A 26,570-nucleotide genomic window follows, 5' to 3' on the forward strand; every position below is an offset into this window, starting at 1 on the left:
AATAAATACCTTTCCAAGTCCTTTGACTCATGACATCCAGTGATATACTTGTCAGCCTACAGTACGTGTCATTCTTTTTCACTGGTCAAAGCAGGAGGTGTGTGGCAGGCTGTGATAACACCGTGGGAGACGGATGCAGCTGCATACCTGGCATTGTCACAGCGGAAAAAATCAGCCACACGTTTCCAGAACAACTGAAGGTCGAGTTCAAGTATAAAAGAAGGAGAGAAGCCTTCGTTCCTTTGCAGAATCACTGACTCACTGCAGACATGCTTAGATTTCTGGTGTTGACAAGTCTCGCAGCCCTGGGTAAGAAAATGACAACACACACACTGCGCTGTAGAACCATTCATTATTGATCCGTTTCTGTCTCATTCACTTTCTTTCACTCCGTCAGCCAGTCACTCACTCATTTTTAGTTCAGGCAACACACAGGAGCTCCACAAAATCTGCTCTACCAGTACACTCTCACTGCCCTCATTTCCTCTTTCCTCTTTCTGGAGGTGGAAAGCAAAACTGCATTATGAGGCTTACGTGGGGGGGGGGGGAAACATGTAGAAATTGTTCACTCTGTCTTTATGTTTTTAACCAGTGCTGGCGGTGCGGGAGCCCCAGCCCAGGTTCCTGGAGGACAACTTGGAAAGAGTTGTTGGTGGTGAGGTGGCCAGACCCAACTCCTGGCCCTGGCAGGTAATCTACTGTCACACAGGATCAAAAGACTAAGTGCAGTGCCTCAGCAGAAAATAAAATGATGTTGAGATACTTGGGAATACAGAGCCATGAGATCAGATTCACAAATTACACAAATATTTTCATTAGGGCTACGAATTAATCTGTTAGTCAATCAACTTTCCTGCCCTAATGGGCAGGTCAAGAGCTTTTATCTCAATTGGCTTTAATCTGGTCAAATAAATGTTTGAGAAAATAGAAGAAATGTCCATCTCATGTCTCAAAGTCCAAAAAAAAATGTCTTATGCCATTTAAAAACCCTGTTAAATATGATATGAAATAAGGCAATCTCATTTTTGGGGGTAAAAAACTTATTTTTTGGACTTTTGCACGACGATTAATCGCTCAAAAAAGTTGGCAGTTACTGTTCTGGCGATTCATTCATTGATAAGTCGTCTCATAGTTAAAGTTCTCACACATACATGACTCTTTTCTCCCCCTTAGATCTCTCTTCAGTACAGGTCTGGCAGCAACTACTACCACACATGTGGAGGAACCCTGATTGAGCGCGGCTGGGTTATGACTGCTGCTCACTGTGTGGACAGGTAACGTAATGATTAACTAGAACATGCACTCCTTTGGCTGGGCGAGTGGTTAGTGCCGTTGTGCATATTTTGTGATTACGTTGACTCGAATATCCTAAGCCCGCTCTTATCACAGTACCGACGTATGATTTATTTCACCGTTTCTAAATGTCAGCAGCATGAGGAAACTTCTCACAGCCTCATCTATAACTGTCACATACCAAATGGATTCATTTGATTTATTAGAGAGAAAGAAAAGGCTCCAAACAGAAGAATAATCTTTTTTTTTTTTTTTTTTTTTTTCTAAAAATCAACAAAACCATTTAAGTCACTAGAGTCGTTAAACTGCTTATTGTGACCTTTACTTTCTACATCAGTTTACAGTAATAAGAATTCATTAAGTTAATTAATTCGTCATTATGCTGACTTGCAAACAAGTCATTCGAGTCATAAATAATCATTGTTAACAATTGTGATTTTTTTATTTTTTGTATTGCAGTTATAGGACAAGGCGTGTGATTCTCGGGGAACATGACCTCTACAGCAACAGCGGCAGAGAGCAGGTCATTGCTGTCAGCAAGGTCTACATCCATCCCAAATGGGTCTCCGGAAGTGTAGCTAAAGGGTGAGGATACTTTTCCTCCATAGTCATAAAAATCTAAAGAGGGACAGCTCACCACAACACCCCAAATTTATATTTTTCTCTTACCTGTAGTTCAGTTTTACCAATCTAGATAGTTTCAGGGTGAGCTGCTGACTGTTGGAGATAACAGCTGTAGGTATTTCTGCTTTTTCAGCTTGTGGTGCTCAAAGCTAAAAAAAAAAATGTTTTTGGAAAACTCAACAGCAATGCCTTTTTCCAGAAATCAAGACCCGGTTACTCAAGATAATCTATAGGCCCAGTTTCATGCTAGAATGAAACAGTTTACATAGCCACAATTTTTTTTAAAACTCATAGCCTCCTCTCATAACACGCTTTGGGGAATAATTGGATGATATACGCTGGGATGCTCTTCTTTATTACATCCTCATTTTGTGAATTACACTGACAATAAAGGGGATGTTTGTGTATTTTTTACAATAGTTTAAGAAAAAAAAAAAAAGGCTTGAAGGGATTCTTCAAAACCCGAGATTTTGTTAATAATTCCGCTTTGACCTATTGATACAGTTTACCCATAATCATCAAGATGGTTTTCTAGCTCTACTAGAAAGAAAATAATCCCTACATGATAGTGAAAATGCCCTCCCAAGAAGCTATTTTTATTTTCCCGTCTGATCCATGAATCTCCACCTCAGGTTCGACGTTGCTCTGCTGCGTTTGTCCTCTGAGGCCACCCTGAATTCCTACGTCCAGCTGGGCTCTCTGCCTCAGACCGGCCAGATCCTGCCCCACAACAACCTCTGCTACGTCACCGGATGGGGACTCACTTCCAGTGAGTTAAATGCATAATCTTGTCAGGTTAATGCTTTTGTAAAGCTCAATGCATCTCACCTTTCCAATTTCACCTTGTCCAGCCGGTGGCAGCATCTCCGCTCAGCTGAAGCAGGCCTACCTTCCTGTGGTCGACCACAAGACCTGCACCAGCTCCGACTGGTGGGGCAGCACTGTCAAGGACACCATGGTGTGCGGTGGTGGTGGTGCAGAGGCTGGATGCAACGTGAGTCCTCTCCTACGTGACATGAAATTTCACGTGAAATTTCAAAAAGTTGCTGAAAACTAATTCTGGATGACTTATTTGACTCATGGAGTGATCAAGTTGGTGGAAAAACAGACACACAAAAAACAAGACCTATATACAGATTTTACCCTGAGATAACTCCACTATGCTGTTATTTATATTTTATATCCACTACTGAATCATAATGTCCACAAGACTGAAGATGTTCTCTTTAAACTTGTTCCTCTCAGGGTGACTCCGGCGGCCCTCTGAACTGCCTTGTTAATGGAAAGTACTACGTCCACGGTATTGCCAGCTTCGTGTCTGGTTATGGATGCGACACACCCAAGAAGCCCACCGTCTTCACCCGCGTCTCCGCCTACATCGAATGGATGGACTCCGTAAGTTTTATCTATCATATGTAATAGAATCAGTACGAAAATGCTTGCAAAGGCACATATGATAAGTCATTATTTTTTTCTCCTCTTGTCCAGATCATGGTTTAAACGAATGAGTCATCCATGCTGCAGCACAGAGACCACATTCGACCACGCTATCGTCTCCTGTGCCTTTGCTTCTCATTATATTCAAAATAAACTTAATTAAAACTTCAAGTGATGACTCATTTCTTATAAGGTTATGCAAGCACAGTTATGCGTGTCATTGTGAAGGTCACATTTCTTTTGCATCAAACTATCCTCCTACCCTGCATAAAAACATTTCTTTTTAAAAAGGACACCCGACAATACAAATTCATGGACTTTTTTTATGAAGCGTGCAAATACTTATACAAAAGTGTGGCCACAGACTGTGAAAATAAATGTTCAGCACTGGAGGTTCTTAAAAACACTTTTTATGTTCCAGTAAAGCGTGCAGTGTGATGTGGCAACACGCCGTCACATGCTATCACAAAGTGTGATAAAGTCTGAGACGGACAGCAGGTGCCTCTCTGACCGCTGCCAGGCTCAGCAGAGGCCTTACATCAAATGAAGGTCATCTCAGGGTATAAAAGAACGAGACGTGCATTTAGAAAAGTGGAAACTTTGCAGACATGTTCGCGTTTCTGCTGTTCGCCACTCTCACAGCCACAGGTAAGACGTATCAAGGCTGTACTGAAAAGAATCTACTGCTTACAAATGCCTAGACACTTGGAACATAGACTATATGAACACAATGGGAAATCAAACCATGTGTACGGTGTTTTGATTCAATTTCTCCGGGTCTCAGTGCTGGCTGAACTTCAGTCCACCTACAAGGAGAACGGCACTGTAGGAAGAGTTGTGGGAGGTTCAGCGGTGCCTCATCACACCTCCTGGCCTTGGCAGGTACAGTATCAAATAGGAACATTTGATTTTCAGATTTTGTGACTTGTATGTTCGGCTAAAGACAGAATGCACTTTTAATGTATCGTAAAACAAAACAATGAATGTTAATTATCACATTAGTGAAAGGAAATAACATGATTTTAGGGTTAAAAATACACTTTAATGTGTCAAAGTAACACAATGTATGTTAAAAATGAACACTCAGTGAAAGGGAGTAACATGATTTTAGTGTTGAAAATACACTTTGAGTCATAAAATAACACGATATATGCTAAAAATGAACACTCAAAGTGACAAGGAATAACACAATTTGGAGTTAAAAGTGCACTTATGTGGTGTCATTAAACAACACCAAGGGTGTCAAATATTTAACACTATTAAAGAGTTAAATAGTAACACTTTTCAAAGAGTAATTTTAACTCAGAACTATAGAGAACTGAGAACTATATAAACTCAGAAAAAGTGTTAAATTTAACACTATGTGAGTTGAATTAACACTGCTGATTTTGCTGTGCATACATTTTCATGGACAAAATTAAAAAACTTTTAAAAAGGAACCATAATATAATTTTCACCACCAAATGCAGGCAGGGAATATAATGTAGCAAAAAAAGTATCAAGGCTTAAACTGAGACATAAAAATTTGTTTCAGGTGTTAGATAAATGTATTATTAATGCGTTGTTAACTCAAAAAAAGGGGGAAGAGAAAGAACACAGGAAAAAAATATACATAAGAAATGTAAAACGTCATACTTCGTGCATATAAGAACTATGTTAAGTCGCAAAATAAAATTGCAGTTACATGAGTCATCAATGGGAGATTTCTGTACAAATTAAGTTCATTACACAAAACCATGACTTTTCCAAAGTTTTTAAACATTTAACAAATTACTTTTTCAGGTTTTCCAAGACCATGGCAACCCCTTAATGTGTTAATGATTGAGCTTTGGGGGTGCTGGTGGGTGGATTTCGTCATCTGTGAGATAGGGCATGGCCTTGACAGAGGTCTGTACTTTCCAAGGACAGTTATAGTTTCCAGTTCGGGCCATGCTGTCTGTTTCCTGTCTTTATGCTAAGCTAAGCAAAGCTAAGCTATCTGGCTGCGGGCTGTAGCTCCATATTCAGCATTCAGATAAAATATTTACCATCCTACTTTCAGCAAGGAAAGCGACTATAAGCGTATTTCACACAATGTTGTGCTTTAAAAATATTTAGTTTTACATTTCTTAGCTATAATTTACCAAAAAAAATGTGGGCATGTTTTTAGAAATGCATCTTAAAACAAAAATGTTTTTAATTTACAAATCTACACTCACTTATGAGCCGCTTCAGTACAGGCAAGGGTGAAAAGACCTGATTTGAAAACTTTCCTTTAATGTTTCTGAGGTTGGAAGAAGTAATATTTTATGAATCCTGCTGCAGGCCTCTCTCCAGCACTACTCTGATGGTTCTTATCACCATTTCTGTGGAGGAATTGTGCTCGGGAGCGAATGGGTCATGACTGCTGCTCACTGTGTGTACAGGTAACAGATACAGTTGGCGTAATAAACCATATATTTTTCTATTCTGATGTACTGCAACGGTGAGTGTTATGTGCCCACACATTTTTTTTAAGGAGATTCTGGTTTTGTCTTGTTTCTCACCACCTGCGCAAATATGTGTGTTCTGTTTCTTTTGTTGTCTTTATTCCTCACCTCTCTTTTAATGTTTCACTGAGAAACCAAATAAACTAACCGAAGCTAAAAACAGTCCCAGATCTGTGCGAGTGGTCCTCGGCGATCTCATCCTTTTCCACCACAGCAACTCGGAGCAACACAAGAATGTCGCCAATGTATTTATCCATCCTGAATGGAACAATGAGAGCATCTCCTCTGGGTGGGTCCGTCTCTTATTGCACTATAGTACAGTATCCTTCAATCGAATAGACTACATAAAGTAAACATTTATTCTTTTCTTTAATATCTTAGTTTCACACAAGATTAGCCTTACTTTTACAGGGCTTCACATCAAAGTAAAGGGCATATTTTCATGGATTTTATAGCTGCCTTTGAATTACATTACATTCTGTTTGCACTGATATTCGAAGAAGCTAATATATTTGGTTAGTTTGTTTCTGTTGATGCCAATTGGAGCATTTTGTGCTGCAATTAAGTGATAACACGACAGTAGAAGACATTCAAACAGTCCCATTTTGTGACCTTTAGTAACGACATCGCCCTGTTGCGGCTGTCGTCTAAAGCCACGATGAACTCTTACGTGAAAGCGGCCTATCTGCCTCGTTCTGGCGAGATCCTGCCCCATAACAACCGCTGCTACATCACTGGATATGGACTTACTTCGAGTGAGTCAGATGCAATTCTTCCCTCAAATAATTCACACATGCATTCACCTTAGTCTGCCTGTAAATGTTTGTCTCTCCTCTGGTATGTGTACCTTCAGCTGGTGGAGTTATGTCAAACAGAATGAGGGAGGCCTATCTTCCTGTTGTCGACCACGAGACCTGCACCAGCTCCGGCTGGTGGGGTAGCACCATCAAGACCACCATGATCTGTGCTGGAGGAGGCGCTCAGTCAGCATGCAACGTGAGTCTGTTGATGCCAAAAAAATACTAAATAAATAGAGTGAAGAACAGATCTCTCAAACTCAATCAAACCAAGTGCACTTGATATTATACCTGCTGAATAGTAACACAAACAATCCTCTTCTGTTGTTTATCAGCAGCTGAGAAAATCTGCCAAACCGCACCAACCTTCAATCAATCCAATAATTAACTGTGGGCAAATGAAAATCACATCATGTCGATTTTTACCTGTTCAAATATCACAAATACTCAGTTTGTTGTTCTACTTTCACAAAAATATCCAGTGGAATAAATAATGTACATTAGAGCACGACCGATATTGGATTTTTGAGACCGATGCTGATTTTAGAGGGAGAAAATTCATTTGTAACTGTTGTCATTTTTTTTTTAGCTTGAATGAAAAATAGACCTTTATGTGCATTGTGCACTGATTTTTCAACACTCTGCAAATGTATCCAGAGAGCTACTTCCTCATTTTCTCACTTTATTAAATCATATTTAACATTGTTATTCATTATACAATGTATTACATCGCCAACTGTTATATAAATAACTGAGAAAAAGAATATGAATAAAATAAAAAGCTAAATAAACACCATCACTCTTTAGTGTCAGTCAATTACTGACCATTTAAGGAAAAACAATCACGGCAAGCTATGATTTGCTGCATTATATATTGTGTAAAATATGTTTTTATAAAAGCACATATTGGACAGCTTATACACCAACACTGGTATGCCCTTGGTAGGCCAATAACATCAGTCAACTGACATATCCATCGGGCTCTACTACATATAATAAAGGATTTTTAGTAGTCACAATTAATTAGAGAAATCATGTTTTATTGCTTTAGTAAACTTTTTTTTTTTTGCTAAAGTATGCAAATCGAGCCATTTTTATGGATTCAGGGAGAATCATAAGCACACATTTTTTGTCTTACCTGCAGCATCATTTATCAATCTAGATTGTTTTGCTGCAAGCTGCCAAATGTTGGCATACATTTGAAAAACTCAACAGCAATGTCTTGTTCCAGAAACCATGACTTGAACATGACATACCAAGATAATCCACGGACTTTGTTGTGAGCAGTTTCATGTAGGAACTTTATTATTTCTAATATAGAAAGAAAACAATGCAGTTTGATAACCATCACTACAGGTAAGAGGGAAATGTTTTGCAGAATTTTTGACTTGGGGTTCAACAGTGAAGGTCAAAGTGAAATAAGTCATTATCAACAAGCAAGCCCTCTTTAGAAGTTTTTTTTTTTTAACCATCATAAAAGTACACACACATCCCCATCACTGTGCAAGTTACAAAGGGAGGCTTTAATAGGGGGAAAAAATATAGGTGTGGATATACAGTACAGGCCAAAAGTTTGGACACACCTTCTCATTCAATGTTTTTCCTTTATTTTCATGACTATTGACATTGTAAATTCATCAAAACTATTAATGAACACATGTGGAATTATGTACTTAACAAAAAAGTGTGAAATAACTGAAAACATGTCTTATATTCAAGTAAGCAAAGGGTGGCTACTTTGAGGAATCTAAAATACAAGACATGTTTTCAGTTATTTCACACTTTTTTTGTTAAGTACATAATTCCATATGTGTTCATTCATAGTTTTGATGCCTTCAGTGAGAATCTACAATGAAAATAGTCATGAAAATAAAGAAAAACGCATTAAATGAGGTGGGTGTGTCCAAACTTTTGGCCTGTACTGTACATTTGTGTACATTTAACTCTCTCATCCTAGGGTGACTTTGGCGGCCCTCTGAACTGTCTTGTTAATGGAAAGTACTACGTCCACGGTATTGCCAGCTTTGTGTCTGGTATGGGATGCAACGCAGCCCAGAAACCCACCGTGTTCACCCGCGTCTCAGCCTACATTGAATGGATCAACTCGGTCAGTAAAAAAAAAAAAAGATGCAAAGATTTGCATGTTATATAAACTTGATGTACAAGTTCTTTGGAAAAAAACTGTAGTTAACAAAGTCAAATCATTTGAAATGATTGTGCAGTTGAAAAAGTTACTAAATACATTTTTTTTTTCTTCCAGGTCATGAACAATAACTGAAATTGGTTTTGTTGTGATAGAAACTACTCTGATTTGAGTGTGTTGCCACAAAATGTCAAGTCAAAATAAACTTGATGACCTGCATTTGTAAGTGTTTTTAATATGTCTGACAAAAAAAAAATTCACATCATGACACTGATAAGTACCATAATGTTTATCACCAACACTAAAAGAAACCCTGATAATCGGATAAAACCTCACAAGCCACTTTCTTATAAAGGCCTGCGAGAAATTTGCATTCACCATTCCTTCCATTCAGTGCAGCATTTGAGCATAGTCAGCACTCAGCAAGTTAAGTCAGAAAAGAGACAAATACACGGAGGAGCAGACAGTGCACTTAGGGACAAAAGAATTTTGTTTTTTTGACATAATGCAAATTTGACAGCAAGCAGTCCCGAGTACATGCTGACATCCATTTTGTAGCATTTTGGTCAGCCTGTCCTTTCGCATTATTCCTGTTATTTTTCAAAATTAAAGTTTTGTTTTCTATTTTCTCCCACCAGAAACAGACCATATAAAAATCAGCCTGATTTGTGCTGAACCCCTTCTGCTGCCTCTATGGTGGTTTTGCGACATTTTTGAAGGAAATGGCTGCAGCGAGCCCTGAGGCACTAATGGAGGGTATACGGCACAGTATATACATGATAAGTCTGCCTATAGTGGGAGCGGCACACATGTTGCAGCTGTACTATAAACAGAATGGAAACACAGCTCAGAGAGGTGGGCTGACAGTTGTGAATAGGGAAATAAGTGCAGTCAGTGTGTCTTAAACATATATTTAACCGGTTCTTTATTATTTCATTGAATGTTTTATTTCGGCCTTTAAACACTGGATAATCTTCCATAAATAAGTTTAAAGCAGGGCCTGTGGGAACCATCATTAATGCAGACGTATTACTTACAAACTCCCAGCTATATTTTTCTATTACTATGAGACTGCTGTAGTGGTTTCTGTAAGATTATCGTTGAAATAAATCTAACTCTACAGTGTGCTCTACATACTAAATGCTCACTTTTCTGCCTTTACATTTGCAATTCAATTGAAACAAAGAAACTATTCAATGAGATTTAGGATATACAAAAAAAAATGATAAAATATATCTGGCCTTGACCAAAAAGTCACAATGCAACAAACAGGAGATGACATTTATGCAACACTTGGGCAGAAATTAAATTTAAAGCAACAGGTCGACACTTTGGGATATAGTCTAAAAACCTTTAGGATGGTCACGTCTAGACTGCTAGCCTCCTGTGGTCTTGTTAGAGAAGAGCAGATAACAGGGTGCAGATCATACAGCATGTCATAGATGAGCTGTCAAAGTGTTGCTCAGCAGCTCCAGGATGTGTAGTTATCTCTGAGCATCAGTAATACTGGCACATAGCTAAAATAAAGCCCAATACTGCTTCTGCTGCCTCCCAAGCTTCACAGAGTCATCATTACATTTTATTTGTATATACTGATGAAAAAAACATCCCTAAATCTTGAATTATGATGTAATTTAATTTGGCCACTGAGCAACTATATGTCCAACACAATGGAAGTCTTGTGCTGCAGCTGCTCATTCTGCTCTTCACAACCAGCACAGGGAGTTTTAATGGCACTATACACTGGGTCTCATCAGTACTTATTAAAGTGAATAAGTGTACTGTAGCCTCAGGGTTGTTACTATAAGCTTTAAACACGGATCTGGATCTATATTAATCAACACACATCATAATCTCATTACAGCACCTCCCCTCTACTTCTGCATGTGAACTACTGTGCTCTGTGAGGCACCCATTATTAATGGTTGAAGAGGCTGTAGCCCTTTTAAAGCATGATCCGTAGCTACATGACATACTGTATGTGCTGCACAACTTGATCTCTTCACATAGCACATTTTCTGCACATTACACTGAGCTGTTCATCAGCAATAACACCACAGTCAGCTGTTTTTGGACTATAAACATAAATCTGCAGCATGGTTATCTGGCACCCCTCAAATGGACATTTAAAGCCTGTGCATACAACTGTTCATCAATTCTAAATATACAATACATATAATAATAAAGGGGTTACGATTAAGTATATTGTGATACTATAAGCAGGGTGGTAAGCTATATTGCAATTTTCCAAAAAATATTTTACAAAAACAGTAATCGTGTAAAACACACCATATCCATAAAATCTGAGCACTAAAATAGAGTGTTTATAAGAGGCACATGAAAGTGTATGTATTATTTTCTTACACTCTGAGGCATAATCTGGAATACTTTAAGCAGAAATTCATCATTTTGTATGAAAGGTATTATAGATTATTTGTTTTATTTTATCATACTAGGGTTTGTTAAGTGACGACACAACTAGGCTTATTTACATTTGTCGTTTTTATCTGGGGAAAGTAAATCCTGTCTTCAATATCCGTTCCAGGGACCAGTACCGTAACATGACGAATAGACGCGCATCAGAATCCTAGCCGCGGCTAGCTTCATTGTGTCCGAAAATGACTGCTCACTTAGCCGCAGTATAGATGCAACCAGCAGGTCCTTTTAACGTCGGAGAAAAGCCTCAGCAAGGCAGACAACACAGAGCTGTAAGGACAATAGAGCAACTCCAGCCCAACACACACTGCCTGCACGCCAAAGTATGCGCAGCACAACATACACAACGGTGCTCACCTCTCGGCCTGAAGGGTTGTAAGCATTTTTGCACCACGAAGCTCGCAAAAATCTGCAACAGGTTTAACTTTATTTCTACTTCATTCAAAAAGCACACTACAACCCGTCCATTCTGCAGCAAACCACAAGAAGGCCTCACGCATCACATTGAAGATAAAAGTTACTTCGTGGACGCCTAAATCCCTGCTGCAGGATCCACCACCAGCATGTTAGCATTGTGCCTGTTAGCGACACCCAGCATGCACCTGTGGTCACAGCATGACAGGTGCTTTCAATTAGTGGGGTAGATGCAACCTTGTTTTCTTTTTCTTAGTTACACTTTTTTGTTTATTTGTTTATTTATGAAGGATCCCCATTAGCTGGTACCTTAGTAACCAGCTAGTCTTCCTGGGGTCCACAGGAACAGCACAGAATATACAGAAAAAAACATATTCTCAATTTATCAAACATTTACAGGTAAGGTCAATCACAATAAACCTAAAAAGGGTAAGAAAAGGAAAGGTAAGAGCAACATTTAAAAATGTGCGGCTTGTATAAAATAAAATTAAAATTTCACTTTCTTTTTAAATACCTGTTTACTTTCAGTGCAACAGAGGTAGTGAGGCAGATTATTACACTTTCATGCAGTTTTATTGCATTGTAAGGGGGTTCTGGCATGAAAATGCAGAATTCTACTCCAAATTAAAACACAATTTCCAGGAATTAAAGTGGCATATGTGGTCTATGGAGCTGAAATACTTAATCACGCTCAAAGACTGAGGGAATAATCCATCTTGGAGTACCAGAGTACTATATCATTGTGAATAAAAACATTTAAAAAAAATTCTGACCAGTCCATATAGTTGATGCCTCAGGTTGTCTTTCCAGACAAAACAAAAGGAGAACACTTACTGCAACATCAAATGCATGCATCTTGCAAGATTGTTTTTCAATAGAGTGCACTTATAGAAGATATCTGAATGTGTGTGTGTGCTGTGTAAAGCCCCTCTCTGCCTGAAATAAAAGTTAAGTTGTCTTTAAAGGTGCTGTACATGACTTTCAGAACGAAATTCAATCTGGGCTGGGATTGTATCCACACTGCTCTTACTGGAGTTTGATTGACGTTGATTCAGTCCAGTATATGGTTGTGATAAACTAGCCATTGATACATGAACACGAGGAGGGCCAACAGTTTCAAAGGGAGGAAATCACATGCCCTTACATGCAAACACAACCAGAACGGCTACCAGAACAATGAATAGAGAGGCTCAAATTACAACACAGGCAGTGTGACTTAATTCTCTGCTCAGAACGCCATTACTCTGTTATGTCTTTACTAGTAAATATTTGTTTCCTGCTATTGCAGTTTCTAAATATCTTGTACTCCACTTTTGAAGCCAGTAACTTAGTTTCAATGTGAGCAGCATCAACAGTCAAAAATAATGCATACAGTTTCACAGTTTTGTTGCATGAAACAGAAAGAACAAACATATACAGTCTCATAACTGACAGCAGTCAACGCAAGTGGAAAAAATGGATTCAGGCGCTGTGTCAGCTTTTCTACCTATGAATCCCCCCGTCTCCCCTGTAGTGATTACTGTGAGACAGACACAGGTGGACATGTACTGCTATTGAGCACACACACACACACGCTATCAGCAGAAGGGGCCTGAGGGTATAAAACAGTAGTGGGCAGAAGTCTCCAGTGCAGAAAGTTTCAGGAGGCCGCAGACATGCTCAAGTTTCTTGTGTTTACCTCTCTCGCAGCCCTCGGTAAGAACTGTCTGATTCCTCCTCTTCTTGACATTCTGCACACTCTTGAATACTTGATGTCTGACTGTAATGCCTCCCGTGTCTCTGCTTTGCTCAGTGCTGGCTGAGCTGACGCCCGAGCCCAGATTCCTGGAGGATGACAGTGTTGAGGAGAGAGTTGTTGGAGGCGAGGTGGCCAGACCCAACTCTTGGCCCTGGCAGGTACTGTATGCTGTTTAACTCTGCAACGGTGGGTGGAAGAAGTGCCCATTCTGTTTACTTCAAGGAGCAGTGTGAAGAAAGGAATATAATTATATTTTCATTAGTGTATAATCGCTTCTTCACTGGAATATTCCTTAGAAAAAAAGGCCCTTTTTAAAAAGAAAGACTTTCTAATCAGCTTAAAAATCTTCCCAAACAGTATAACATTCATAACTCTTCTTAAATAGATAATTATTAAATATGCCTTTTTTTTGTAAGAACATAATGCATAATCCCCGCCAAAAAGGGATTAAGAGGATAAACACCTGAAACTCAGAGTAGCTAACATGACTGAAAAGACTTGTTTTTTTTTGTTGGTATGAAAGACCTTTAATCTATAATAATAAATATAACAATATGCTCTGTATGTAAAATCAAAGTAACTTGTAACTATAGCTGTTAAATGGAGACTAATAATTATTTTTAAAAAGTACAATATTTTCCAAGAAAATTTGAATTAAAAGGCTAAAGTAGCATAAATTGGAAATACACAAATAAACACATGCCTCCAAATAGTACATAAGTACAGTACTTGAGCAAATGTATTCAGTTTTCTTTCAGATGTCAAATAGGGCAGCACAACATATGTTCTGCACATCCACAAAGTTCATCAGGTGCATTTAAGACTCTTTCTGTAATATCTTTTTCAGTGTCTGGAACGCTGCCAAGAAGCATTTTGCATGAATGTGACTGTTCAGTTTCTTGTATTAGTGATGCTCTCTGTTGGCGTTCTGTTAGATCTCTCTTCAGTTCAAATCTGGCAGCAACTTCCACCACACCTGCGGAGGAACCCTGATCAGGAGAGGATGGGTCATGACCGCTGCTCACTGCGTGGACAGGTGGGAGTTTCATGCATCACAGAACAGCTGCTGAGCCTAAAACTATAGAGATATGGATGAAGTAGCAGGATATGAGATCTGACAGAGAGGAACATTTACATAAATGTGTTTCATTACATTACAGGTGCATAACCAAGAGGTTGCATTGCAGCCATGAAAATATATGTATATATTTGTTTGTGCATACACAGGTCCAGGACTTGGCGTGTTGTTCTTGGAGACCACAACATCAACTCCCACGAAGGCAGCGAGCAGTACATGAGCGTGAGCCGCGTCCACATCCACCCCAGATGGAACTCCAACAATGTTGCTGGAGGGTTAGTTGCTACTGCTCATATTCTGACCGACTTCTGCACACTAAAGTAATACATACTGATGCATGTACATCACAAATTGTAAAAATCAGAATGGATTTAGTTATTTGTTTAACTATAGTATAGTAGTAAATAGTGTTGAAGAATATCAAATTGCCTTTTTGGCATATATGATGTTTGATAGGCTACAATTGTGTGCATATATATATATATATGTATGTATATATATGTATATATGTATAATCCGTACATTTTCTATTTTTTTTTTTTTTTTTTCAAATTTTCGCTGCAGCTTTTTTTAATGTGAAGATTTGCTGGTTTTCAATGTTTTAAAACAATGCCAATTCAATATTTCGTTGTCTTATTTTTATTTTTTATCTGATGGAAGGTCAGAAAATGTAAGTTAATTCATTTAAGACATTACCTTGGGCTTTAGGAAAAGAGTGATTAACCAAGAGATGAATAGAATAATCAATAAAATAATCTGCAGCTTAATAAAGCTTAACATAACAACATCAAGACACACACTGAAAGACAACAGCCTTCTCTTTAGCAAAACCACGGCAGACTCTTAACACAGGGAAAATATTTATCACTCAGACACTTAAAGACGTGTTTCTCTGACCTTCAGGTGGGACATCGCTCTCCTGCGTCTGTCCACTGAAGCATCTCTCAACAACAAGGTCCAGCTCGGCGCTCTGCCCCCTAGTGGTCAGGTCCTGCCCCACAACAACCCCTGCTACATCACCGGATGGGGTCGCACCCAGAGTGAGTGTGACATAATGATACACTTTGACCAGAAAACACAGCATTCTGTTAGGTACTAAAAGAGAGTCATCTGTAAATAATGTGACATTTGAAAGAGACAGCAGGGCATGATCTATGTTAATGCAGGCTTTCTCACTTCGTATGACGTGTTTCCCCTCAGCTGGAGGTCAGCTGTCTAGCCAGCTGAAGCAGGCCTACCTGCCCGTTGTCGACCACAAGACCTGCTCCAGCTACGGATGGTGGGGCAGCACCGTGAAGGCCTCCATGGTCTGTGCTGGTGGTGGATCCGACTCTGGTTGCCAGGTAAGCCTATGAGACAGGACTGTGTATGCTGTCACATGTATCGTTTTTCTTGTAATATTGTCACAATGTCTTCTATTATATTCTTACAATGGACAATTTTTTAAATAATACACTTTTTTTATTCCACACATTCTTCCTTGTCAAAACATAGTGCCAACATCGCCAGCCTTACCATGGTGGGGAAAACAAGTAGCATGATTATGTATTTAAAGTAGATTACAGTTATATGTATTTCACTTACTGTATTACAGTACAGTTTAAATTGATGGTATGTTGAGTATAGCTACTGTTAGCTATAGCGTTGAGTATAGCTGCTGATTGTGACAATGTGATTTATTCTTGAAAGATAAAGTGTATATCTTCACAAAACGTTATTAATCAATCTCTCCCAAACCACAATTAACAGAGGCTTTTTTTTTTTAAACTAACAAAATTATTCCAACTTTAGGGGTGATCATGTATATTACAGTTGTATGCATTACATGCAGTATTCCATTACAGTTATATTTTTTAAATTGATGGTTTGCTGAGTACAGGAGGTCATGTTCTTGGTTTGAGTTTGTTTGTGGTTTTTATTGGCTGTTTGTCAGCGGGATTAGGAAAAAATATACTTTTATTTTTTTTCACTTTCATTACCTTTGTGTGATAGGACAAGTTGGAGCTGCTTGTATTCGGCTGTCAGAAATGTGTTTTTGGCCTGGAAATATAATATAAAGTCTAGACAAATGAGCTCTACATGACAAATCAGAAGTAATCTAAATGGTATAAAATAAGTTCAATTAGAGAAAGCTAATGAAATACATTACAAATTATATTCCAGGGCATGTATTCAGTAGTCTGTAGTGGAATATGATTTAAAAGTAGTCCTCCCAACACTGTACACTCTTCCCAGCTCAGATTTTGAACCCAGTTTCTTCAGTTGTCTCACAAACCACAATGTCACCCTGCAATTAGGACAGCAGGAATGATGTTTGGGTGTAAGCAGACACTCAAAAAGAACTTGTCAGAACTCAGTCCCACTCCTCCATGACAAAGTGAAACTGAACGTCTCCCACTGAGCTGAGGCCTGACCCCTTCCTGTCAAGGAAGATACTTTGGAGGACACATGTGGGATTTCTTGCTGCATCAGCAGGGGCATAAGTCAGTAACAATGATCCAGGCTAGTGCTTAAGCTGCACAAAGTGTCAAAGTATTGCAAGTTTATGTTCTGCACAAACTTGCTCAAAGCTGCCTGTGATCAGAGGAATCCTCCTCTGATGAAGAGAAGCAAGTGGTGATGTGCTAAGTGCACTGTAAAGCACCAATGTGCAAAGGTTGTGAATATTCAGCTCTGAGCTTTGTCTGTTGTGCATCTTGTCTGAATCCAGGGAGACTCCGGTGGCCCCCTGAACTGCAGTGTCAACGGCAAATGGGTGGTCCACGGTGTGACCAGCTTTGTGTCTTCCTCCGGCTGCAACGCCTACAGAAAGCCCACCGTCTTCACCCGTTCCTCTGACTACATCAGCTGGATGAACAGCGTGAGTAGTAAAGACAAACACACAGTATGAATCAGAACAAAAATATAATTCAGAATCAGAAATCCTTCATTGATCCTGGGGGGATATTGGGTAATGTTACAATTGCTCCCATAGAAATACATTGAGAAATGATGAGAAAATAGATATCCATATGTGAAATTGTGAACATTATACTACAATAACAACAGTATCACTATAGAAAATATGTAAAAAGAATACATGTGTATACTGCAATATATGACATCAATTTAAATAATAGTAATGCTGAAAATGGATATATTATTCAGTGTATTAAAGTTCAAGAATTGTAATAAGAATATTGTTTGAATAGTATAAATAAATGCACAGTTAAGAGTGGTTATTGCACAGTGAAATACTGCACAAAAGTACCAAATGTTGGAGCCAATGTCACTGTTTTTTCACACAGATGAAAATATAAGTACAGTTTATACAATCCCAACTACATGCACTCACCAGAGGAACTCATAATCTTTTTCATGTGTTCATTCATCGTTGCAAATGCACGTCTATTTGTGAAGCATCTTGTCTGGATTATTGAGGATAATCACATAATGATTCATTCGTCCTTTGCTTTGCCAGATCATGGGTTGAGAAGAAGAAGAACGATCTCCATGGAGACGAGAGCACACTCTGGATTCATCTCAGTTTCTGCACATCTCTGTCAGAATAAAATGTCCTGTAATGTGCACTTTACCTGCTTCAGTTGTTCTTTGCGTGGGTGATAATGTGCAGTGGTCTCTTAAGATTTATAAAAGCACAAGTGAGTGGAGGTGAAGTGTAGTTTGGGTCCAAGAGTACAGTAGATTTATTCAGACAGCTGTGTTAATGAGTGTTTTTAAAAATCGGGTATTTGTATAAGATGACCTTTGGATAATAAATTGATTTCAGAAACTAAAACAGCTGCACTGTTACAAATAGGAGTCATTAAATGCTTTTAGTGAAGCTGTGGACATTCGGGAATAAGCACTTTTTATTAGGAAGGATAAAACATAAAGATGTGATTAGACGGTGATAAATTCACACTTTGAAATGAGCTGACTTCATAAGGCTCTAAAACAGTTTTGAAAATCACATCACAAGTAGTTTTACATCACAAGAAAGGTTTGAAACAAAGTATGACATTAACTTTCAAAATTCAGTCCAATTAAAAGCCCAAATGATTTTCTGTGAGGAAGAAATCACAGATAGCAAACTATATTAAATGCTTCTATACCATTACCACATTATCAGTTGCATATACATAATTCATAATTGCTCAAATGTGTTTATCAACATAAGCAGAACAATAACAAACTAATGAGCTGAGTTTCAGTATCCGCAAACACAGGTGTTATGTGGACACAAACCATAATCAGAGCTGATTCAATTATACTAGTGAGTTAAGTTCAGTTAAATTATTGAAAATGAGAAACAGTGTCTCAAGGGGACATTAATATTTCAGCCATGTTTACTGCATGTAAATACAGACACATAATTATTTCCTTAGAGGGTCAATGATTTCACATGTCCAACTCTCATGCAGAGTATTCTAATGAGTGTGCTTGTTGTTAAAGGGTTATGCAGAGTCCATCTCTCTAGTCCACAAGAACAATTAAATGGAAACATGAAACACAGTGCTGCATAACGTCAAACTACATACATATGGAAGACATGGCAGATTATTTTCTGTGTGAGACAATTTTTTATACCAACTCAACCTTTAATAGCATTGCAGCACACACCTGCATCACTGATTCTAATATTTACTATTTCCACATTGTCTTCTGCATGAATACATTTATTTCTGTTCTGTTTTATTTGTGTAACTGTGTAACTAACCTATTAGAGTGAATTACAGTACCAGTCAAAGGTTTGGACACAACTTCTCATTCAATGGTTTTTCTTTATTTTTTATTATTTTCAATATTGTAGATTGTTACTGAATACATCAAAACTATGGTGGAATTATGTGGTTAAGCGTTAAACAAACCAGAATATGTTTTATATTTTAAATTCTTCGAAGTAGCCACCTTTCGCTTCATGAGCTGCTCACCTGGAAAGTTTTTTTTAATTAACAGGTGTGCCTTCTTAATACACACACGAGGTCACACGAGGACGCTCGCGGGTGAAAACGACAAAATATTTTATCGGAAGTGCCTTTCGTTTAAACTGGCAGCTCTAATAAACTTACAGGAGTCTTTCCACCAAATTTACAGGATATGTAGAGATAGTATTAGTGAACAGAGAAGGATCTGTAATTACCTCTATCACATTTTGGATGCAGCAATTCGTCGGAGGCGAGCCAGACGGCTGTGAACGAGACCTGGGTGACCAGGTGGATGGTGGAGAACTTTGTGGAAGGAGTAGCTGATGAAAATGTGTGGCGTGAAAACTTCTGCATGCCCAAAGATGCTCTTATCGCTTTAAGTGATGCCGCCTGGCTGCATACAATCGAATTTCACACACTTTTGCGTCACCGTATGCACGCAGATTTCCTCCCGAAAATGCTCGTCTAAACGAGGAATAAAAAGTGAAGACGCGACGCCACTTTTGCGTCTTCTGTTCAGACCGTCCTCGTGTGAACGGGGCCTTAGTTTGTGTAATTTCTTGCCTTCTTAATGTGTTTGAGACCATCAAAGCAAAAGGTGGCTAATTTAAAATTCAAAGAATCTACATTTTTCTTGTTTAATACATAGTTACATAATGTTCCATCATAGTTTTGATGTCTTTGATATTAATCTACCATGTAGAAAATATAATAAAAGATAAAGAAAAAACATTGAATGAGAAGGTGTGTCCAAACGTTTGTCTGGTACTGTATAACTGTGTGAAATAATTAGATAATGTGTCACCAATTAAATCTAGTCTAATGAAAAAACAAAGGAGACGGTTACTACGGAAGACCATCAAACTCTGACGTCACGACCAGAACAGATGATAACCAGGATTATATTAGTACGACATATTACACTTTTTTTTTCATTGTCTACAATGGAAATTAGTTCAGTAGCTTTCATTGACCAGCAGCAGCAATACAAACAAAAAAAAAGGATGATCACAAGATAGAAAGGTAAAAGTCTGCCACTTGAGGATGGTGAGCAAGCTTTTAATCTAATAATAGATAGTGTCCTATGCTGGGATGGATTTAAATAGCAATTCAGCCTCATTGTAGTCATTTGCCTCAAGATTCATTAACATAATGCTGCGTTTTAGTGATGGGGAAGGTCATTTATTTTCCTTTGAGGTTGTCACGAGCCAGATTGAGATGGTTCAGGGTTTCTGCCCTGGAAGCTCGAACCCCTGCAGGAAACTCACAGACACATAAACACAAATTTAGAATACTACGCCGCCTCTTGGATGGATGCCTTATTCATCACCAAAAAAATATATACCTTTAAAATGTGTTTGTCAAATCATCTCCACATCAAAACCTAGAAAAATTCCCTCGGCTGCCTGAAAAATGATTCTAACTCAATCTGAAGTTATAAAATATATCACCAGTCACAGAGGGAGGAAATAGCTGTCAGCAAAGATACACTGGATATCAGATGATAAACAAACATCAAAAATGTGAAGAGAAGCATCATATTTCTCAGTATCCTCACACATAAGACATAAACACGCACATAAAGGGACAGAATAATAGCTTTCTTTATATTCGGCATTTTCATTAAACTTATTATACACATTTTTCCTTTCTGAGATCAATTGTTTTTCAGAAAGTACAATATGTTCGCTACGTGCCAGTGTTTCCAATGATGCTTTCATGACACAACATATTAGAATTCAGTCACAAAACAACTTAGAGTTGGGGTTGGTCTATCATCTCTGTGGCTATTAAAGTGAAAAATAAATCCATATCTTCCTCCATAAAACTTTTTAAAGAAAGGCCGCGTTCCCCCTGGATGGATCACCTACTGCCACACATGAAGTATGTTAATCTTTGTGTTGGGACTCCTTGAGAGTCATTTGCGAAGGTTGTACATGTGTCCTCACACATCACTCTGCAGGTGATGCAGGTATATCTGTCAAGAAACGTGGATTCGCTCCATGTTGACTCTCTGGTCGGGTTGCACACAGAGCGGTAATGTCTGTGGAAAAAATGTAGTTGTGTCTCTGCCGCAGTGTGGCCATATGGTGGTGATGATGGCTTTACATCCTACAGTAAATGCCTGTCATATTGTCCTGCTGTAACTCAGACATCTGGTGTAAATTTAAGCGGAACACGAACTGCATGTTTAACGAGAGAGAGGAACATTCAGACTTGTTTTATGCTTGGAGGGAAACGTGTACCTATCAAGTGTTCAAAAGAAAAAGCTTATATAACATTACAGGGTTTTTATTATTGGCATTTTAACATGCAAGAAGTATTTTAGCTGGTTTGGGGTTTAAGGATGTTTAAGGGGTTGTTCTAGCCTACAACTACTACAATGCTATTCTCTAAAGAAATCTAATATTATTGACTAAATGTTTAATATTTAATTCAGAGTACTAAAGAACACATTGACTTGGCATTGTTGGAAATGCTTCCCAACAGAAGTCTAGATATAATGGTAATATAATGATTCAAATGAAGATGTGTCAGTTTAACATTCTCTACTTCAGCATAGTATAACAAAAAACAGCCTGGTCTCCTAAAAATGACGTTACCATGCAACTAAACTGCATTGTAAATAACTTAATTGAGAAGAAAATTAGTTGTGTTTCCATCAACGGATTTCTATGCGCATAGAAAAGCTCGATGGAAACACCAAATTGGATAGAAAATTCAAAAGTGTGCATAAAAGTTTTACACTCGCTTGTGGGTTCTTTTTGTCTTTGGAAATGATTTTTCCAAAAATGTTGTGACACACCGAACATAACTCACATGACCAATCTGAGCTGTTTCTGCTCTGCCAGAAAACCCAAAAGAAGAAGAAGAAGGTGTTTCCACTGTCTTCTCTCCATTTCCTCTCGTGGGTGGTCAAAGTTGTCCAAATAGCAACCTCTTTTTGTTGTTTTCATCTTTAGACGAAAGTACATTGATGCAGCTTTCTTTATTCGCTCTGAGCTAATTGAAGGGAATGTCCCTAATTTGCATTTTCTTTAATGTATCATTTCAAAATTTCACTGTTCGATTTAGGATGCACTGCTATTGTCTTCTGGATTATGTTTGTTTTGGGAGTATCACAAAAACTTTTCTATTAAAAGTCTGCAGATGTCTGTGCATGGACATGGTCAGGGATGGATGGCTCAAACAAACACAAGACTTTCACCCAGACTGCTGTTTGCATCCCATTCATGTGCATGTGACAATTAAGTTATTTACATTACATTTTAACCCAAACTACAATCTTTTACGAAACCTAACCAAGTCATTTTGTTGCCTAAAGCTAACCATACTGCAACCTTTTCACACAACAATCAAATGTTTACGCTGTAGTTTTTTTGTCTGTTTGTTTTTTTAAATCACAATGTTAACCACCTGTTTGAAACTGCAACTGTAATCCTGGACAAAATATGTTTCCATGTGCAGAATGAAGTCTAGTTGTATGGAAGCATTATTTTTAGGAGACAATGTTAAACAAAATGTTTAAATACTGGTAATTCTGTTTACATAACTTGTTACTGTTATGTAACTTTAAAAACTTAACTTTTAACAATTTTTCTATGGGTTCTGGGGGATCCCTGAATTTTTACAACATCTTGCTCTGCCCTCGTCTGGCTCAGAGTAAGAGAAAAAAAGTTACAGAAAGTACTCAAGTAAAGTTTAAGTATTGTACCTCAGTACTGTACTCAAATTACTTGTACAGTGCATTGACATCACACTATTTTTGGGATATACACTTTTAAATATGCATTCTTTATTTTGTGCTAAAGCAATACTCTTATATATACTATTGTATATTTTGCAGTAAGCTCTAACAAAAAAAACAACACAATGCCTCCTTTAATATTTAATAATCTATGCACGTCACTTTGAGATATCCAGCCAGGACTGCAAAACTAATTACTGATTATTACACGAGTTAATCAGCACAAAATGAATGGCTAACAACATTTTTTACCACTTCCTCAGCTGATGGAACTAAATCAAAAGGTCAATGTCTCTTTAATATCACTGTGAGGAGGTTATGTTCCCTACTTTAATGAGAAACATCTAATTGCAATCCATCCATTATTTTTTTCTGCATGATTAATCATTCTGGTGATGAAAAATGTTCATCCGTCAATTTAACACACTGTCAGGGGTAAGCTATTGTGAATACAAATTCTGCTTAATATTCTCACATTGTTATATGACGTTTTGGTATTTCATGTTTAAAATTTTCTTCACTGAAACCACCTATAACTCCTACTACAGCTGGGCTGCCTGCCAACTGACCACACACAACAACCCCCGCTAAATAACTGAACACCTTTCCAGTTAACCAAATCATCACTACTCTCAGGGTGGGAATAATAGACTAGGAACTAGCAGAAAAAACACAATTAATATTTCGTCTGTGTGCTGGTAAATTTCCCAGTTGATTACCTCCCGCATTGGAAGGTAATTGGCAAGTAATTGGAGGTCTTCTTCTGCTGGAAAACACAACGTTTTTTGTAAATTTGTCATGATTAAATAGTTAAACAGTTTCATTACCAGCTGAAGACATTAGCTACTCCTGCTTTTCTCAGACTAAGAGCATCATTAAAGTTATTACAATTCATCCTGGGGAGGAAATAACTGTGTGTAAGAAAATTGAATGGCAATTCATCCAAAAACAGTCGAGAAATTTCACGAATGTCAACCAGTAAGACAAGTTAGGGGATCGGAGATTTGTCCACTGGCAATCATGGATATCCATCTCAAATGTAATGGTGGCTTGTATCTGCACAGACCCTGTCCTCTGCATGTATTTTCTCTTTTCTTTCATCATGCTGTGTTCCAGACTTGTGTTTATAATGCCCCAGTCTAGGGGGCCTAGAGCACAACACGAAAAGGCCCCATCTTCCCCATCTCCCAAGTAGCCACAAACAAAGATTAGTTTGAGGAGTAGGTAATATTTATTTACAACAATAACTTAAGTAAATACAAATATATATATATATAATACAAATATATCCTTCAACTTAGGGGTGGACTAAAGCCAAAATAACAAACAAAACAATCCTGTCTTAAAAATAAGAAGTTTACCTGAGAAACCAAAAGTTACAAAATCTTACCTCCCTACTTACTTAAACAGGAGAAAATGAGAAACAAAACCTGGCAACCCACCCTTACTGCTCAAACAAGGGAATTAAGTCCAAAACCACAAGTTAACTCAAACAAAAGTGTGAACTGGTTGGGAGAAGAGGAGGATGAGGAAAGGTCTGCTGCCAACGAGGGCTGCCATCTTGGCTCCCTTTAAACCAGGTGGTTCCGGCTGCAGCCAATCCCAGCCCAGGCGTGGAACCTCTCCACCAATCACACCGTGGCTATGGCACACCCCAATCTGCATAATATTGAGGCGTGGAACCTCTCCATGAATAACACCGCAGCTATGGCACACTCCAATCTGCATATAAAAATAGGAAAACAAAAACACAGGGCACACATACAAATGCAGTTTGCTAAACAATAACTATAAAAATGACCACAGTCATAACATGTTCCATAGGTCAGGCAGCAAACTACGACCCGAAATTAACGTTTTAGACTGTCCTCCGCTGCCCTCTAGTGGCTGTAAATAATGAACAATGGCGATATCATTGTCAAACAAATGTCTGACCCAGGAGACGACAGTTCGTGTCCCATGTGAAAACAAATGTAACCAATGTGATTTAAACATAAGAGAAAACACCGTGCCTTACATTTTATGCATGACATATTTACAGTGCTATGCCACTTCCGATAGTCACGTCACCCTCGTAACTACTTCACTTCCGGCATATACATACATTTACTTTTTAAACTGTCCTTTATGACACCTTACTAGGCATTTTCTTCCCTTAACCTGGATCCCTGGTTTTTCAGCGTAAATTTAAAGAAATACAGTCTTTTTTTTGCAACCGCAAACCATGTATGTATGTAAAATGACGTGTGTGCTAGTTGTAGAAAGCGTCACTCCGGTCTATACCGTGAGCCACGAAACGCTTTTATTTGTCTTTATGGGTGGTACTGACAAACGTCAAACGTATTCTGTTGTTTAGGTTGGAGATCCTGTTTCTGGTGGTTACCCTTTGGGTACGAAGGTATGAAAATAGATTTTAAAATACAGCTGTTGTCATTTATGGTTTGTAGTGGTTCATACGAAAAGTAATGCACTGGATCTCATAGGTGTCCCAGGAAATTTTGTCAGCTAAATACCAAATAAGTCCAGTATTGGGCAGACCCCAGGACTTTCAATGAGTAGACCAGTGTTCATGTCCCATTGTTGGAAGTTATCTTTTAAAGTAGTTTTTTTACCCTACATTCTTTTTTCCTAACCTTAGGAAAGTGGTTATGGTGCCAAACCCAAACAGTAAGAAAAATAAAACAGCAACTTTCACATTGCTAAAAATTCAAAATATTGGATGTCTAAATTTTGTCCCATACTGCTCATAATCCGGTTTAACACAGATCTTTTCATGCAGTAACAGTATTGGTCTAACAAACTAAAACACAGAAATAACCACAATGTGTGCAGCTGAGAGCCGTTTGAAATAAACTATTCATCAATGCTTTCTTATCACCTGGTGGTCTTGTCTGCCCAGCTGCAGCTGGACTTCCTGACAGCTAGGTGAAGGTAGAGGATCTGTCAGGACCACCACGGTGTGTACAGGTGGCAGTGGTCTCTCTGGATGACCTGCCCGTCTTACATAAGCTCTTTTCTGCCCTGTATTGTTCTTCTCCTGCAGAGATCTGAGCCACTCTGGTTACAACACCACTGATGCTGTGGATTTACAGAAATGTCTTCTGATAGTGGCACAGTGCCATCTGGTGGAAGCTGGGGAAACTGAAGAACACGTGTGTACTGCAGCTGTAACCACTGTGATCTGCCTGCATCTCAGCATATATCAGACGCACGCACCAGGTCAGTAAAGGGACAGTCTGTCAACACTGATTAACTCTTCTTCTATAAATAAAGACGAGGGAAAATCTGTTAAAATGATTCGGCCATGACCCTGCATACATTAGTTTTATTCATTTTAGTCACAGCTCAAGGTCTCTTATTACATTTGTTTCTTGTTGTTTCCTAGAAAATATAATTATGCACTCTTGTGATAATGGCATTTAAAACAACTGAGTACCGGCCACCTCCTGACAACACCACACGCTCCTGCTGCTTCTTCATCATGTGT

The 26,570-nt window shown here is 38.4% G+C and overlaps 3 protein-coding genes across 4 annotated transcripts; all 3 read left to right on the forward strand.

Moving 5' to 3' along the window:
* The first annotated feature begins 259 nt into the window (after nucleotides 1-259).
* LOC131968484 (elastase-1-like) lies at nucleotides 260-3,522 on the forward strand. The gene is made up of 8 exons (XM_059329390.1): nucleotides 260-309; nucleotides 593-690; nucleotides 1,174-1,274; nucleotides 1,753-1,878; nucleotides 2,550-2,686; nucleotides 2,769-2,911; nucleotides 3,163-3,312; nucleotides 3,406-3,522. The coding sequence occupies exons 1-8, from the start codon at nucleotides 270-272 to the stop codon at nucleotides 3,415-3,417; spliced, it is 807 nt and encodes a 268-aa protein (XP_059185373.1). The 5' UTR covers nucleotides 260-269; the 3' UTR covers nucleotides 3,418-3,522.
* A 440-nt stretch (nucleotides 3,523-3,962) lies between these two features.
* Nucleotides 3,963-8,771, forward strand: LOC131968113 (elastase-1-like). Its single transcript, XM_059328858.1, has 7 exons — nucleotides 3,963-4,002; nucleotides 4,139-4,236; nucleotides 5,659-5,759; nucleotides 5,986-6,111; nucleotides 6,441-6,577; nucleotides 6,676-6,818; nucleotides 8,577-8,771. The coding sequence occupies exons 1-7, from the start codon at nucleotides 3,963-3,965 to the stop codon at nucleotides 8,769-8,771; spliced, it is 840 nt and encodes a 279-aa protein (XP_059184841.1).
* A 3,094-nt stretch (nucleotides 8,772-11,865) lies between these two features.
* On the forward strand, nucleotides 11,866-18,001 carry LOC131968483 (elastase-1-like). Of its 2 annotated transcripts, none has more exons than XM_059329389.1 (8): nucleotides 11,866-12,011; nucleotides 13,302-13,508; nucleotides 14,286-14,386; nucleotides 14,578-14,703; nucleotides 15,332-15,468; nucleotides 15,629-15,771; nucleotides 17,139-17,288; nucleotides 17,889-18,001. In XM_059329389.1, exons 2-8 carry the CDS (start codon nucleotides 13,377-13,379, stop codon nucleotides 17,898-17,900), a joined length of 801 nt encoding a protein of 266 aa, XP_059185372.1. In that variant the 5' UTR covers nucleotides 11,866-12,011; nucleotides 13,302-13,376; the 3' UTR covers nucleotides 17,901-18,001. The 2 variants fall into 2 exon arrangements, with proteins under 2 accessions (XP_059185372.1, XP_059185371.1); XM_059329388.1 differs by lacking the exon at nucleotides 11,866-12,011 and having other exon boundaries at nucleotides 12,123-13,307; nucleotides 13,405-13,508.
* Nucleotides 18,002-26,570: the final 8,569 nt, after the last annotated feature.

Source organism: Centropristis striata, chromosome 3 (genome assembly GCF_030273125.1).
Source record: "Centropristis striata isolate RG_2023a ecotype Rhode Island chromosome 3, C.striata_1.0, whole genome shotgun sequence".
In the NCBI taxonomy this organism is placed as follows: Eukaryota; Metazoa; Chordata; class Actinopteri; order Perciformes; family Serranidae; genus Centropristis; species Centropristis striata.

Bases quoted from the DNA above. Each gene is read 5' to 3' on its own strand.
- LOC131968484 (XM_059329390.1), top strand. From the start codon at position 270: ATGCTTAGATTTCTGGTGTTGACAAGTCTCGCAGCCCTGG. The intron at 310-592 runs GTAAGAAAATGA...GTTTTTAACCAG, and splicing joins GACAAGTCTCGCAGCCCTGG to TGCTGGCGGTGCGGGAGCCC. The intron at 2,912-3,162 runs GTGAGTCCTCTC...TGTTCCTCTCAG, and splicing joins GTGCAGAGGCTGGATGCAAC to GGTGACTCCGGCGGCCCTCT.
- LOC131968483 (XM_059329388.1), top strand. From the start codon at position 13,268: ATGCTCAAGTTTCTTGTGTTTACCTCTCTCGCAGCCCTCG. The intron at 13,308-13,404 runs GTAAGAACTGTC...TGCTTTGCTCAG, and splicing joins TACCTCTCTCGCAGCCCTCG to TGCTGGCTGAGCTGACGCCC. The intron at 15,772-17,138 runs GTAAGCCTATGA...GTCTGAATCCAG, and splicing joins GATCCGACTCTGGTTGCCAG to GGAGACTCCGGTGGCCCCCT.
- LOC131968113 (XM_059328858.1), top strand. From the start codon at position 3,963: ATGTTCGCGTTTCTGCTGTTCGCCACTCTCACAGCCACAG. The intron at 6,578-6,675 runs GTGAGTCAGATG...GTGTACCTTCAG, and splicing joins TGGATATGGACTTACTTCGA to CTGGTGGAGTTATGTCAAAC. The intron at 6,819-8,576 runs GTGAGTCTGTTG...CTCTCATCCTAG, and splicing joins GCGCTCAGTCAGCATGCAAC to GGTGACTTTGGCGGCCCTCT.